Source organism: Mauremys reevesii, linkage group 6 (genome assembly GCF_016161935.1).
Source record: "Mauremys reevesii isolate NIE-2019 linkage group 6, ASM1616193v1, whole genome shotgun sequence".
In the NCBI taxonomy this organism is placed as follows: Eukaryota; Metazoa; Chordata; order Testudines; family Geoemydidae; genus Mauremys; species Mauremys reevesii.
Genome location: NC_052628.1, coordinates 114,072,536 through 114,086,596, shown reverse-complemented (window position 1 = coordinate 114,086,596; position 14,061 = coordinate 114,072,536). Strand labels below are relative to the sequence as shown.

The window sequence follows — 14,061 nt, the reverse complement described above, 5'->3', positions numbered from 1 at the left end:
CTTTGTATTTATTTGTCATGCTTTTTTAAAAATTTGTGACACAATATTCTATCTGAAGCTAAATGGCAGCTGTGATGCAATGCAAACAGTCGTCACTATGGGCTAGACTCTGAACCTCTGACTTCCACTGCTGAGAAGCTGTTTTGCACAGTTACACTGATGTTAATGGAACTGCTTGGGTGAATAGCTACACATCAGCATGAGGGTTGACAGTCCCGCTTTCTGACTACAGAAGGGCTGATGAAGTAGTGCCATTTGAGTTCCTCTAAACCGTGATGAATACAAAGCAGTAATCCCAAGCATTTTAAAGAAATGCAGAGAAGCGCGCGCTCTCTCTCTCTCTCTCTCTCTCTCTCTCTCTCTCCCTCCCTCCTTTTAACCTTAGATTTTTTTTTTTAAGCCCTGTTTTTATAAACACAACATAGTTGTGTGCAGGGAAAACACCTACCTGGCTGATTCCTTTTGGGAACATGTTTTCTTTGGAAAATCTGCTGCTTATTGTAATGCTCACTGCTGCACAGATTTATACTCACTATCTCCAGACAGAAGGGCTGAGGAGATGTCTCAAAATGAAAAGGAGTGAGGGAGAGACAATATGTGATATCTTATTAAATTATCCTCCCTTTACTGCGCTGCATTACCTGTTGGGAGGCTGATTGTGTGGCTCAAAGCTGTGGGATTGGTCCTTAAGGTCAATATTTGGCTTCACTTTAATACTAACCAGATGATATAGGGAATGTAACTAAGCAATGACAAATCAGGGGTGCAACAGGGATTTGATCCTACATTGCTTATCTCTGTGGAAGCTTTGCCACTGACTTCAGTGGGCCCAGGATTGGGCCCTAAACGAATAAAATAGATGCACTTGTCTGCTGAATTGAATCAAATACATCCATTCTTACTCATTTTAGGGAGCAGCATTTGGTTTCAACGTGATTGCTACAAAGGCTGGAGAGCAGCTGGCTCCGTTTTTGCCCCAACTGGTTCCCCGTCTCTATCGTTACCAGTTTGACCCCAACATGGGCATTCGACAGGCTATGACCAGCATTTGGAACGCGCTTGTCACCGACAAATCTGCAGTGAGTGAGCATGAGTTCTCAAGTCCCATTTGAGTCTGTAGGGCAGGGGTCGGCAACCTTTCAGAAGTGCTGTGCCAAGTCTTCATTTATTCACTCTAATTTAAGGTTTCATGTGCCAGTAATACATTTTAACGTTTTTAGAAGGTCTTTTTCTCTAAGTCTATAATATATAACTAAACTATTGTTGTATGTAAAGTAAATAAGGTTTTTTTAAATATTTAAGACGCTTCATTTAAAATTAAATTAAAATGCAGAGCCCCCCGGACCGGTGGCCAGGACCTGGGCAGTGTGACTGCCACTGAAAATCAGCTTGTGTGCCACCTTCGGCACACGTGCCATAGGTTGCCTACCCCTGCTGTAGGGTGTTGGAGTGAAAAGCCACATGCTTGAGCATCTCAACAGGATTCTCGGCAAGAAATAGCTGAGGAGCGTCTTGTGAAAGGCATTGATGATCTGTGCTGTATGAGAAGGAGGAAACCTCTTACTATGTAGAATAGGTTCTAACATAACCAAGTAGAACAGGGGATGTGGAATTTACTGGGAGAAATGGAAGATGCACAGATGTCTCCACACTGCCTGTTATGCATAGAGGGACCTTCCTGAGCTCATCTGCAAGGGCAAGTTCTGCTGCCCCATAAAGTAGGGGGTTGCAGCACTTCCTGCCTTTTTTCTGAGAAGCCCCTAAGGGCCCCTGCTGCTGAAGAGGGCTCTGGGGTTGTGGCAGCCAAAGATCAGCTGATCATCTTCCTTGAAGTGTCGAGGAGGTTGCTCATTGGAAGAAGCAGATGCTGACTCAGTGGAAGAAGCTGCCCCCAAGCTACAGGAGGTAGGATAGCTTAGTGGTAGGCCCTCTCTTCCCTGGGCTCCTGAAACTCTGGAATGGATTAGTCAGTTTTCTTCTTAGCAGCCCCAATCCTATCTCTCCCCATTAAAAAACTGCTTAAGTAGAGTCAGAGGCTCTCAGGCATGTGGAAATATGCTGCTGCTTCTCGTTCTAGAGACCTGTTTGCTTCTGCTTCCAAACCTCTCCATAATAAAAGAGCTGGAGGGCTCTAGCCTTTCCCTTCTCCACACGGCTAACGTGGCTCCCCGCAGCCTTGGGCTCTGAACCAGCACGGGGGAAGTCTCTTCCAGACTGAAGCAAGAGAGCCGGCCCAAGCAGAACAGGCTCATGCAAGGTCAGCTCTGACCTTTCACAGTTGATCAGGATTTGCTGTACTTTGGCTGGTATCTCTGGGGGCGTTGTCTCGTCCACAAAGACCTTCCTTAGAAAGGTGGAAAATCTTGGCAGGTACTAGCTAAAGACCAGGACTTTAGCTTGCTACGGTCCCAGTCGTGCAGTCAGACCCATGTACGTGGATCCAGTTGCAAGGCCAGAGCCTTGATGGGAAGCTGCAGGCTGCTCCTGTCTATGATTTTTCTTTTCTTTTCTTCCACCAGGTTGATAAATACATGAAGGAGATTCTGGATGATCTGCTCAACAACCTGACCAGCAACATGTGGAGGATCAGAGAATCCAGGTATAGTTGAACAGTGACCTCGTCCTCTTTAAACCAAACTGCCAGCACGTCGTTATAAATTCTAGTGGATTTAGGAAGGAAAAGGGCCGAGGGGTGGGGCGGGGTGTGTGGGCAGAATGGAACCCACCACCAGAATAGAGTCGTGCTGAGGCAGGGTGTACTGCAAGTCCTTGTGTTTCCGTGTTGGCTCCCATTCAGCCCTGCCGGGATACTGGGCTAAAGGCTCTGAAGAAAAGGGTCTTCTGATTGCAACGTTCTTGGGGGGGGTCCCAGAGCCTGAAAAGTTTTAGGGAATGTCGACACTGCAAACGAAAACCTGCAGCAGTGAGGCTCAGAACCGGGCTTGTGCTGCAGGGCGCAAAACAGCCATGTAGATGCTCAGGCTGGAGCCCAGGCCCTGAACCCTGGCGAGCGGGGTGGGACTCAGAGCCCAGGCTCCAGCCCGAGCAGAAACGTCTGCACTGCCTTTTTTTTTTTTTTTTTTTTTAGGTCTGTAGCCTGAGCCCGTGTCTGTTGGCCTGGGCTCTGAGACTCGCTCTGTGAGTGGTGTGTTTGGTTGGGTTTTTGGAGGGGCTTTGAAGTGTGGACGTATCCTGTGTCATGGCCTGAGTCTAGGGACAATCCATTTATCAGTGTGTAGTATAAGGACTTGGTGATAGGAGGGTGCAGTTAGATACAGCTCTGATAAGGAGCTGCTGTTAGTTAAACATTTTTTGATATGGCTCATGAGCAAACCAGCATAAACATCTAATCTGTGCTCCAAACCTGATCCATCGAATGTCTCCGTTCCACCTCTCCACCCGGAGTTAGATGGATTCATTAGAATATCGTGCACGGGCTAGAAAACGAACCTAGAGCTGTCTTACAGCAGCTGTAACTACGCTTGCTTAAGCGTTTCCGTTATAAACCACCTTTTTCAGTTGCTCATAACTTTCTCCAGTTTTCACTTTTCTGGCTGACTTTTTCCAGGGCTGGTCTCTGCCAAAGGCTGAATTTTATTGTTGTTAAAAGTTGGACCCAGACTAGTTCAGCAGTTCTGGAGAAATGCAGGAATGGGGAGAATAAAATGCTGTCCCCGTTGTGTAAGGGAAAAAGATGGCAGTCTTTATGTGAAGAGCCTTAGTGCGGTGTCCTGTGGACACTCAGACCCCTCGTAAGGAGCAGTGCCTCCTGGAGTGCGTCTACCCTGCAGTGAAAGTTCAGTGACAGGGCTGTGGCTGGTCTGGGTCAGCTGACTCACGCCCATGGGGTTCAGGCTGTAAAATGGCAGTGTAGACATTCAGGCTCGGCCTGAAGCCTGGGCTCCGACACCCTGCGAGGAGGATGAAGCCTGAACCAGCTGACCCAGATTCTGAGACTCGGTGCTGTGGGTTTTTTTTATTGCAGCATTTAATGTACCGTCGGTGTCTGGGCGAAAACTGGTTTTGAACCCGGTGAGTTGCAAGGATTTGAAACCAGATTGCATTTATGGTAGTTTCTTTAATTACCATCTGCCTGTGTCGTAAAGGGAAGCTAGTTGCAGTGTGTGGGCTTTTGTGTTGTACTTTGGTATATACGCATTTTTTAAAATGTGCAATGAAGCAGATCCATATTGAATGAGAAAGTAGGCTTGTCGGGGAAGGTGGTGAGTAGCAGTTGTCAGGTGTGATTCACCACTCCCTTAATCTAGTTTTATGCCAGTGTCACTCCTCCAAAATCAAATGGAGTCAAGCTGGAGGAAAGCAGCAGTGAATCAGGGCTGGGAAGTATAATGAAGGTAGCTGTTGAAGGAGATGGGGCTTCACGAGCTATTGCTTTATTCTGGAGACGGGGAGCCTGATTCTCATCTACACAAAGTCGCTTTGCCTCTCTCTGGCAGTGGAAAGGGGCTTTTTAGTAGGTGTGTATTGCATTTTCATTGACTCTCGGACCTCTTTACACTGCCAAAATGATGCAAAGTGGCTTTAATGTAAATGAGAGTCAGGCCCAGAGGCCTTTCCTGCCAAGGACGGCCTGCCTTTGGAAGTAAGTTTAGATGACAGTAATGTGTGGTGGGGTTTTTTGGGTTGTTTTGGTTTTAGCATTTTATTTCTGTATTGTATCCCTGTCTGAAACAAAACTGTGTTTGCAGCTGTCTAGCACTGAATGACTTACTAAGAGGCCGACCACTGGATGACATTATTGATAAACTTCCAGAAATCTGGGAAACCCTGTTCCGAGTGCAAGATGATATTAAGGTAGTACAGCTTCCTGTTAAATTGTCAGCTCTTACAAAAAGTATAATTATCAATACTGGAGGGAATATCTCATCTGCTGCAAGTTTAGAAAAGTATCTCTGTGAAGAATCAGTTATTAGCTAGGGTCTGGTCCTGAGAGCATCTCCAGCTCCCGCTGAAGCCAATGGAAGTTGCAGGTGCTCACCACTGTTAAGGTCCCAGTGAGGAAAATGCTTGGGAAATTCTTCATATGGGTTCCTCATAGTGTTGGGATTCCTTCTGAGACCTTCTCCACTCGGCTTCTCCAGAGCACCTTGTGCAGCTCTGAGAGAACAAGTAGGTTTGAGGGTGCGTATACAGCACACACTTTTCCATTCCTATTCTGCTCAGTCTTACAAAGCGCCGAGCAGTCTGGCCCTGACCCAGCACAACACTTAAGCGAATGCTTAACTTCAAGCGCATGAGTAGTCACGTGTAAGTGTTCTGCAGGCCAGAGTGTTCAGCATCCTACAGGATCAAGCCTTAGTTTCCTAACATCCAGCCCTGCCTGTTCAAGCAGGGCTAAAGCTTCTTTGCTTCTGAAATTTTGCTGTGATCAGAGGTGCAGAGGTTAGGCCTCGTTGCTTTCACAGACTCAGCTGGAATTGCATCATTTTCGCTGTGTAGTGAAAGGCAAAATAAAACCAGCCCTAAATATGATGTTGGTAAAAACAGTATAACCGAATTCTTCAGCGATCCTTCTGAGTAGAGAATAAAGTATACAGGAGAGATTTTATGCTTCCTTTTGGAAAAGGACAGATCCTCCAACATTAGTGGCATGGAAGAACAAAGCATGGGAACTCCTTTAAATGGAAAAATGACAGCTAGTCATAAATCAGGATCAAATTGATTTTCACAGCACATGGTTCCCATTTTTTGGAATCTGAACAAAATAAATACACACTTAGTGATAAGCGGTTGACCATACGCAAACAGGTCTTTTAAACATAACCGACAGGTTATGAATCAGATTTGTCAATACTTGTCTGGAAAGTCCAGGTAGGCCAGTAATGATCAAACAAAAAGTTTAAATAAAATATTAATGGAATTTTAACTTCTTCTGTAGGAGTCTGTACGAAAAGCAGCAGAACTAGCCCTGAAAACTTTAAGTAAGGTAAAATTGAACTTCTTCATTGCAGACTGTGTATGTGGTGGGTGTGTTGTATATGGTGGTGTCTAATAGTTAATTTCCACCTGTCCAAGAATGACCTTTGATTACAAATTACTCTCATGTGAACTACCCTGGTACTAAGGTGCAGTGTTACGTTAAAGCCCAGTGGAGATCAGTAGAAGTGTGATCCTGCATCCCATACACACTGATAACCCCTGTTGAAATCAATGTGACATGTTGGAGGAAAACATCTGAAATCTGCTGCCCTGTGTGCCCTTCTTTTTCTAGACGGTTAAAGAGTGGTGTTACGTGCAGTGTACAGTGCATGCACATTTGCTTAGAAATGGAGCTGACGAGACAGGGTTTAGCTGCCCTTCCTGGGGTTTGAGACTCTCCTAATTTGGGACCTGCTGTTGCGGCCATTGACCATTTGGGCCAGTCTGGCTGAAATAACCTGCACAAGCAGCTGTGTTTCCATTCTGAGCATGCCTAGATCCAATTGTTGAGGGTTTGGAGGGCAGCACAGTTCCTGTCTCCACGCCCCCGTTCAGGAGCGAATATCCATCTAGCGCTGAGCTGGAATTTGGCTGAGCGTTTAATCCCCCATGCAAAAATAATGGTGCTCTAACGGGCAAGCCCAGACCTGACGTGACCAGGCACAACTGTGTTGACTTCTGTGGGCTACACCCACATACACGGAATCTGAACGTGACCCAGTCTCTTGGGTCTGGTTCCTCCGTAACTCTTCCCATCACATGCGGGATGGTGCTGGGTTAAATCTGAGGAAAGACTTAGCAGTGTGTGACGTCGCCTCTCCTATTTATCCTTAGGTGTGTGTGAAAATGTGCGACCCCGCCAAAGGCGCAGCGGGCCAGAGAACTATAGCGGTGTTGCTGCCTTGCCTGCTGGACAAAGGAATGATGAGCACAGTGACGGAAGTTCGGGCTCTGAGGTTTGTTTTACATCCTGTAAATTCCCTTGGGATTGGGCGTGTGTTTGTTCCAAGGGGATTTGGTTTATTCACCTGAACCGCAGCGTGTCAGTTAATCACTTGCCGTCTTCATGCCCTCTCCCCATCCCCAGAAAAAACAGCCCTCTCGCCTCCCCCTGCTTTCATCCAGTTAAAGCAGCAGCTCAGAGAATTCTAGTGGTTTCCTAGAGTGCAGTTTCTTTAACTAAAGGGGGCTGGTGCAATGGTGTAAGTATCACATTCAGAATATCTAGCCTCTCTGCACCTATTGAGCTCCGGGGGGGCATCCAAAGGCCCCTCCCCAGCCTAAGGAAAGGAGCTGCTGAACTCAGAAGCTCAAGTAAAGTCTGGGGACATCATATGAAAGACACTGCAGTTGCCCAGGTTCACATCTCAGCAGGAGTCAATACAACCGTCCATCTTTCTGCAGCAAGTAAACGGACCCCCGTGCAGTTTGTAGTATGTGAGACTCTTCTGTGGGTCCTCACAAGATGGGTGGGTCAGCTTTTGTGGCCTGCATTTTGCGGGAGGTCAGACTAGATGATCATAATGGTCCCTTCTGATCTTAAGTTCTATGATTCTATGAAGATGATGGTGTGTACATGTAAAGTACTCGTGAAAAGGGATTTACCCTTGTGTCTCCTTGGCCAACATTTCTCCACTGCTCCTCCCTCTGCAGCACTCTTTTTCAGCATTCTTTGTGCTGGTTGCGCACACTCCAGAGGTGGCTGCATTTCAGTGGTGCTGAATGCATGTATTTTAGTTTCTGTATCCCTTTAGGGTCCTTTGAGATGAAAGAATGGCACTTATTGCCGTTGATTATTATTTTATAATCCTGCTGTGGAATAAATGAAGCAGTAACCAAGGTTCTGAAGTTAGCTAAAAGCTGAAGTGAAGCTGTCTTTTGCAGGAATAATATGATCCCATTAACATTATTATCCAGCAAGATTAAAAAACAACAAACCGTAACAAATCTCTCATGAATTGTTTTCTTCCTTGTGAGAGTTTGAAGTACTTTGTTGCCTTCCTGATTTTCAAGTGACAGTCCATTAGCACACGTCTTGGGCCACTAATTGTTTGAGGAGTGTATAACACATGGAATGTGTTTGAGAGAAGAAGCCTGTGCGGAATGGAGTGATGCAGTTGAACATATTGTTTTAAACGGTGGGGGTTTCACTTGTGCAGAGATGACTGAAGTTTCTGAGCTGATTTTGCATAGTGTCTCTTAATCTAATAATCTAGCTGCTTCCTGTTTCTGTGTTCAGATGTGTCTAAATAAGATCTTTGCAACACACTGGATATGCTAGGCAATCTGGGAGAGAGGATAAAATAGCCTGTACAATGTGTAAGTATCAGTAGAGACTCGAGGCAAGATTCTGGTCACGGTTAAGTTGAAAAGACACAGAAAAATTCCATTCACAGACATACTCCAGATTCATACGGATGCAGCAGGTCTGAATCTGGTGGTGTGTCAGCACAGAGTTGCCACGGATACCAGCTACGCTTGGGGAAAGGGCTTTTGTAAGTGATTAGAGTTGTAAAGGCTCTGTGATGACATGAGCTTCAATTCTTTTCCAGCATTAACACGCTTGTGAAGATCAGTAAAAGTGCTGGTGTTATGCTGAAGCCTCATGCACCAAAGCTCATCCCAGCTTTGTTGGAGTCCTTAAGCGTGTTGGAACCCCAGGTTCTCAATTATTTGAGTCTCCGCGCTACGGATCAGGAGAAAGTAAGTGTAACAACCATGGAGTACGTTTTCACAGCCGTTTCACAAGGATTGATAGCGTCAAGGCTCCCACAGATATGAACAAAACAAATGAGCAACTCTCTGAGCGAGAGGCACCCCAAGGTGTTAAGGGAATTAGCTAATGTATCTACTGAGCTGTTATCTGTTGTTTTGATATGACACTGAGAACCATGGAGTTACTGGAGGATTTTTTTTTAAATGCCCTGTGTGCCCCCAATCTTTCCTAAAGGGGGGGGGAAAGCAATCTTGACAATAACTGTTAGTAAATCTGACTTCAGCCCTGAGTAAAATTATGAAACAGCCAGAGACCTCTGTAAAGATGTAGGCTGCATCTACACTAAGAAATCTGGCACCAATTTCCTAGAAATGCAACATCTGAAGCACCCTTGCTAGTTATAATGTAAGCTCCAGTGTAGATCAGGTTGGGGGTGTTTTCAGCACTGTCATTAAACCCTGGGCTTTCCTAATAGAGAGGGGTATTAGACTGCGGTGATCTCCCAAGGCCCCATTGCTGACATCTGCTACTTGCCTGTAGTTATCTGAAAACATGGACTAGTCAGAGTTTGTGAGGAAACACATTGCATTTGATGCTGAGATGTGGTGGCTTTTTCCACTGGCTTCAGATTAAGTCTATTTTGTTTGTTCTGTTTCCTTTAGGCTGCAATGGATAGTGCAAGACTTAGTGCTGCTAAATCATCTCCCATGATGGAAACAATTAATATGGTAGGTGTTGGATTTAGAAAAGGTCCTAAAGTAGATGTGAGGGAGGGTGGATAATGACCAAAGTGGTAACATGATGGGGAACTTCTCTTCAGGCTTTTATCAGACAACCATTCATTTGATTGTCAGAGTTCCTCAGGTATGGGCTCTTGTCCACCTCTTCGTTTAGATAATCCCTTCTATCCCTCCCCCAATACCTCACACAGGTAGCTACTGGCCTTCCTTCTCCTTCATAGCAACTGCCATGCGGCCAGATGGGGAGATCTTCATCTGGTGTCCCCTGTCATGAGTCCACTGAGGTCAGTAGAGTTGTGACAGTTGGCACCAGCTGAGGAACTGCCCATGATGTGGTGAAGAGCATAGGAGTGTTTTTGTTCTTAAGGGTGACAACTAATGCTCTTCCGTGGGTGACCCAACAATTTCAGGGGGATGCTGAATGCTAGCATGGAGGGACTCCTCCACTTCTTTAAGAGCCCAGATGCTTCTCCTCTGTAGTCTTATCTCCACTTGCCCTAGGATCTGCGCTCCTAATTTGTTCCCAGCTTGGGTCCCCAGGAGGCAATGTGAGGGAATTGCTCTTGGACACTGGCTCAGAGCTCTGTTATTTTTCCCTTTCTCCTCTCCTACCAGTGGTTTTTAGTGCTTTAGACATTTAGATCTGGGCCAGGACAGTACTTCAGTGGGAAACCTTTGGGGAAAATCCAGCTGCCGTTGGAAATGGTGTAGGCTATTCAATATTCTACACCCGTTTTTCCTGAGTTCAGCCTTCACTGGTGCCCAGGCACCCTGTCATGGGATGGCGTTCTGCTGGAGAAGCTGCCTTCTGAGGGAAAAGTACAGCTGTGGCCTCTTCTTCTTCAGTTTGAACTCTATGGCGATCGTCAGAAGGGAGGGGGCTGTGACCGCCACTCTTTACCCAGCCTGTGACATGAAGGCAGACAGGAATGTAAACACCGACGCTGTCAGCTGTCTCAGTTCTTAATAGAACCTCCCTTGTGTGAGGGGCTGGGACCATTCCGTGCCATTGTGGTCTCGGTGATGTGGTCTCTGAAGCACCTCTGGATAAAAGGCTGAATGTGTTGGTACCCTAAAGACTTCAGAGGCTGCTGCTGGTGCCTTCCCACCTTCTCCCAGCTGTGTGACTGTGCTGCCCCCTGCTGAGGATGCTCTGGGTCTCACCGAGACCCCAGTGCTCCCTGCAGTAGTCAGGTACAGGCCCCACTCCGCTCACAGCGAAGCCATCCGGTGTAAAGGGAAACAAAACCATCTTGTTTTCTGTGCATCCCCTGCTCATGTGGATGCAATTTCATGTGGCTCGGAGAAGCAGACACCCTTGTAAAGGGCAATAGGAATTACTCACAGGAGGTATTGGCCTTGGAGAGCTGTCCTTGAGACATAAGCCTCCAGGTTATGCACCATGCCTTGGGCTCCACCTAATGGCTCAATCTTACCCTTGGTGACAGTGTTGCCAAATGTCCTAAAGCTTCTGTACTGTCAGCATAACTCCATGAGCAATACAGCTTGGAATGGGAATGCTGCTTTTTTTATTACTGAGTTAAATCTATAGAAACCCTAGGAAGGAAATGGAGAAAAGTGGTATGCTTTTGATAGGGTTTCTGGTGTTAGAGACATGATGATTTAAAAAATCATGTTTGTGGTTTTGTGTTTTTTTTTTTTTAAGAAGAGAAATTTCCTGCCATTTGCAATCAACATCGTAGACGACTGAGATGGGAAATAATCTCGGCATTGTCTGGTTCTGATGCGTTAGTGCTGCGGTGTTGAGGTTTCACATGGCTGCTGGGGAATGTTTACATCCTCGTCAAAATTTACACCCACAAATTTATTTACTTGGTAGCGGTTTTGTTTTATATCTTAAAAATACAAAGGGCCCAGATCAGCACTCTGGTGCACCAGCTCTACAACGTGGCAAGCGTTGATTTCAGTGAGGTCGCCCCAGTGTAACTACGTGATGAATCAGGCTGCTAATCTGTATTTGGGGCCTGACCGTGTCCCTTTAAAATGAGTGCTACACACTACAATAAGCTCCCAAGGGCAGTGAAGTAAAAGCAAATAGCATCTCTTCCGTTTATGGTACAGGCCTGGCTTCAGTGTCTTCTCCTCAAGATTCACTCTTTCATCCCTTCCCTTTCCGTAGTGCTTGCAGTATCTGGATGTGTCTGTCCTGGGTGAGCTGGTTCCTAGGCTGTGCGAGCTGATCAAAAGTGGAATAGGCCTGGGCACTAAGGTACGTGTGCAGCTTTACTAAGACTTGGGCAGTGGGGGAGGCAAAATGCTGCAGTGCCAACCTTATTATGGTGCTTCTGACTCTGAAGCAGCAGCTGTAATAGCTGAAAACTGCTCATTTCCGATCGGGATTCCTGTCCGCCCACGTGACTTGCTTTTCGACGTGTGGGTACTAATAACCTCACCTTTTGTTGTGCAGCTGGTGGATTCGGTAGAATAAGCTAATAACGTTGATTTTTCTCTTGCACCCTTTCAGGGAGGCTGTGCCAGTGTCATTGTGTCACTAACCACTCAGTGTCCCCAGGACTTAACGCCGTACTCGGGTAAGGTTTGCGTTCAGAGAGGGTTTGCTTTAAGTTGCTTTTAGACTCTCTTCTGAATAGCCTGGTTTCCATTGTCGCTATTTGCTGCCAGCACAGAGTGCTCTTCGTGCTCTCCGGCCCTCCCTTGGAGCTCCTTCACGCAGAAAAGGGTTGTAGGGATAAGCCCTACGAGGGGTTGAGGGAGTGGCTCAGGAATGGGCGTAGGGCCTCTCCCTGCCACGTCTGAAGCAGACTAGCGATAGTTGTGTTTTAACTGCGGTTGCAAGCACGTTTTCCTTTGCCAGCATGGCCAGGGATTAAGGGTATAACAGGGCTGTCCCCCGACACAGCTAGAGCACGTTTCCTCCCTGGAATGGGACTTCAGCAGTGCTGCCCAACTGTGTCTCTGTTCTGCCATTGGGACTCGCTCACGCATATGAGTCTGCTACTGCCTTCAAGCTGATGGAGCTGCTGCTTCAGCTCAGGCAGTAGCGCCACATGCTGTTAGACCTGTAAGTCTTGTGTTCAGTCCCTACCGGCAACCTAATCAGGGTCACAGCTACCGTGGGAGCATCCAAGGCTTTGTCGTGATTGGGGAGCCTTGGGCAGGGCTCATCTGCGTTACGAGAAGGAAATATAGTTTAATGGGTTGGGGGAGAATGGGGCTGAAACCAGATGCCCTTGCAGACCAGCGATGGCTGTGCGTGTCACTAGCTGCAGAACAGCAGAATTGTTCTCCTGGCTACGCTCCAGTGACAGCTGTTCTACCAGGTTTCGGTTTTGTGTGTGTACTTGGGGCCAGATGGAGTTTTATCATCCTGTTAAAGGACACTTTCATGCATAATTAACAAACGAAAGAAAGCGACTGGTGCAGAAACAGAAATGATGTAATAAAATTCAGGTGCTGTAACCCATAGCGGTACAAGTCCAAGTTTGCGTTACCAGAATCAATCCTGTCTCTTTTCAAACAGGCAAACTCATGAGTGCTTTACTCAGTGGGCTGACTGATCGTAACAGCGTGGTGCAGAAGTCTTTTGCATTTGCTATGGGGCATCTAGTTCGGGTGAGCTGGTGTCTTTTAATTGTACTTGTTATATTGTGGGGTTTTTTGGGAGGGGGATGGTTATGTGTATTTAAATGATTTGAGTCTCTCTCTGACTTTTTTTAAAGACCTCCCGGGATAGTAGCACTGAGAAACTACTGCAGAAGCTCAACAGCTGGTACATGGAGAAGGAAGGTATGTGGGTTTTGGTGGATTTCAGGCTTACCCTATGAGGCAGGGAACCAGCTCCTGGGTGGGGAGATGCTGGGGAAGGCGTGTTCTAGTATTTTTCATCCCCATTCATGCAGTGTGCTAAATCTTACTAGATGAATAACTAATGGAAAACACAGTGCTACTCCTCTCCTATACACCTGGGTAACTCCCTCCCCTGCTTCTGTGGAGTGGCGAAGGAGACACGTCTCTGGCTCCAAATGACCAAACTGTATAATTGTTTTCTCCCCTTGTCCTTCAGAACCGGTCTATAGGATAGGCTGTGCTTTAACTGTTCATGCCATCGGGCGCTACAGCCCAGATGTGTTGAAGAACCATGCCAAACAGGTCTTGCCTCTGGCATTTCTGGGCATGCACGAGGTCCCAGATGAAGAGAAAGGAGAGAAAGATGATTCTAATCTGTGGACCGAAGTGTGGCAGGAAAATGTACCTGGTAAGTTGATCTGGAGATCGGTAGACACTTGCTTATTGCTAGGCCTGCTGGGAATCTAGAGGAAAAATCATCCACAAAGTTTGTGAAAAATTTAACCTTTAATTCTTCTTCGAGTGCTTGCTCATGTCCATTCCACAGTAGGTGTGTGTGCTCGCCACATGCACCGGTGGCGGAAGTTTTTCCCTCAGTAGTATCCCTGGAGTGGCACACACATGCACATAAAGGGTGCTGCCAGCTCCCCCCACCCTCAGTTCCTTCGTGCTGCCAGTGACAGTGCTGGAATGTCTGCTTCTTTGGCTGGCTTTTCACGTCGTTCAGTGTGTCTCACGAACGTTTTTTCCTGTAAAATAGTTGTATATAGTTAATAGTTACCCTTAGTGTTAGTTCTAGTTAGTTGATTCCAGATGGGACTCTGCCTAGGGATGGGA

At 46.6% G+C, this 14,061-nt stretch overlaps 1 protein-coding gene across 2 annotated transcripts in view; it reads left to right on the top strand.

Annotated features, from left to right (window-relative positions):
- Positions 1 to 14,061, top strand: part of ECPAS (Ecm29 proteasome adaptor and scaffold) — an 84,442-nt gene that overhangs the window by 57,045 nt on the left and 13,336 nt on the right. For both annotated transcript variants that reach the window (XM_039543911.1, XM_039543912.1), the window contains exons 30-41: positions 912 to 1,079; positions 2,520 to 2,599; positions 4,710 to 4,815; positions 5,900 to 5,947; positions 6,775 to 6,896; positions 8,493 to 8,643; positions 9,319 to 9,384; positions 11,537 to 11,626; positions 11,882 to 11,948; positions 12,899 to 12,990; positions 13,098 to 13,164; positions 13,442 to 13,633. In XM_039543911.1, coding sequence (XP_039399845.1) covers positions 912 to 1,079; positions 2,520 to 2,599; positions 4,710 to 4,815; positions 5,900 to 5,947; positions 6,775 to 6,896; positions 8,493 to 8,643; positions 9,319 to 9,384; positions 11,537 to 11,626; positions 11,882 to 11,948; positions 12,899 to 12,990; positions 13,098 to 13,164; positions 13,442 to 13,633 — 1,249 coding nt within the window. The remainder of the gene's footprint in view (positions 1 to 911; positions 1,080 to 2,519; positions 2,600 to 4,709; positions 4,816 to 5,899; positions 5,948 to 6,774; positions 6,897 to 8,492; positions 8,644 to 9,318; positions 9,385 to 11,536; positions 11,627 to 11,881; positions 11,949 to 12,898; positions 12,991 to 13,097; positions 13,165 to 13,441; positions 13,634 to 14,061) is intronic.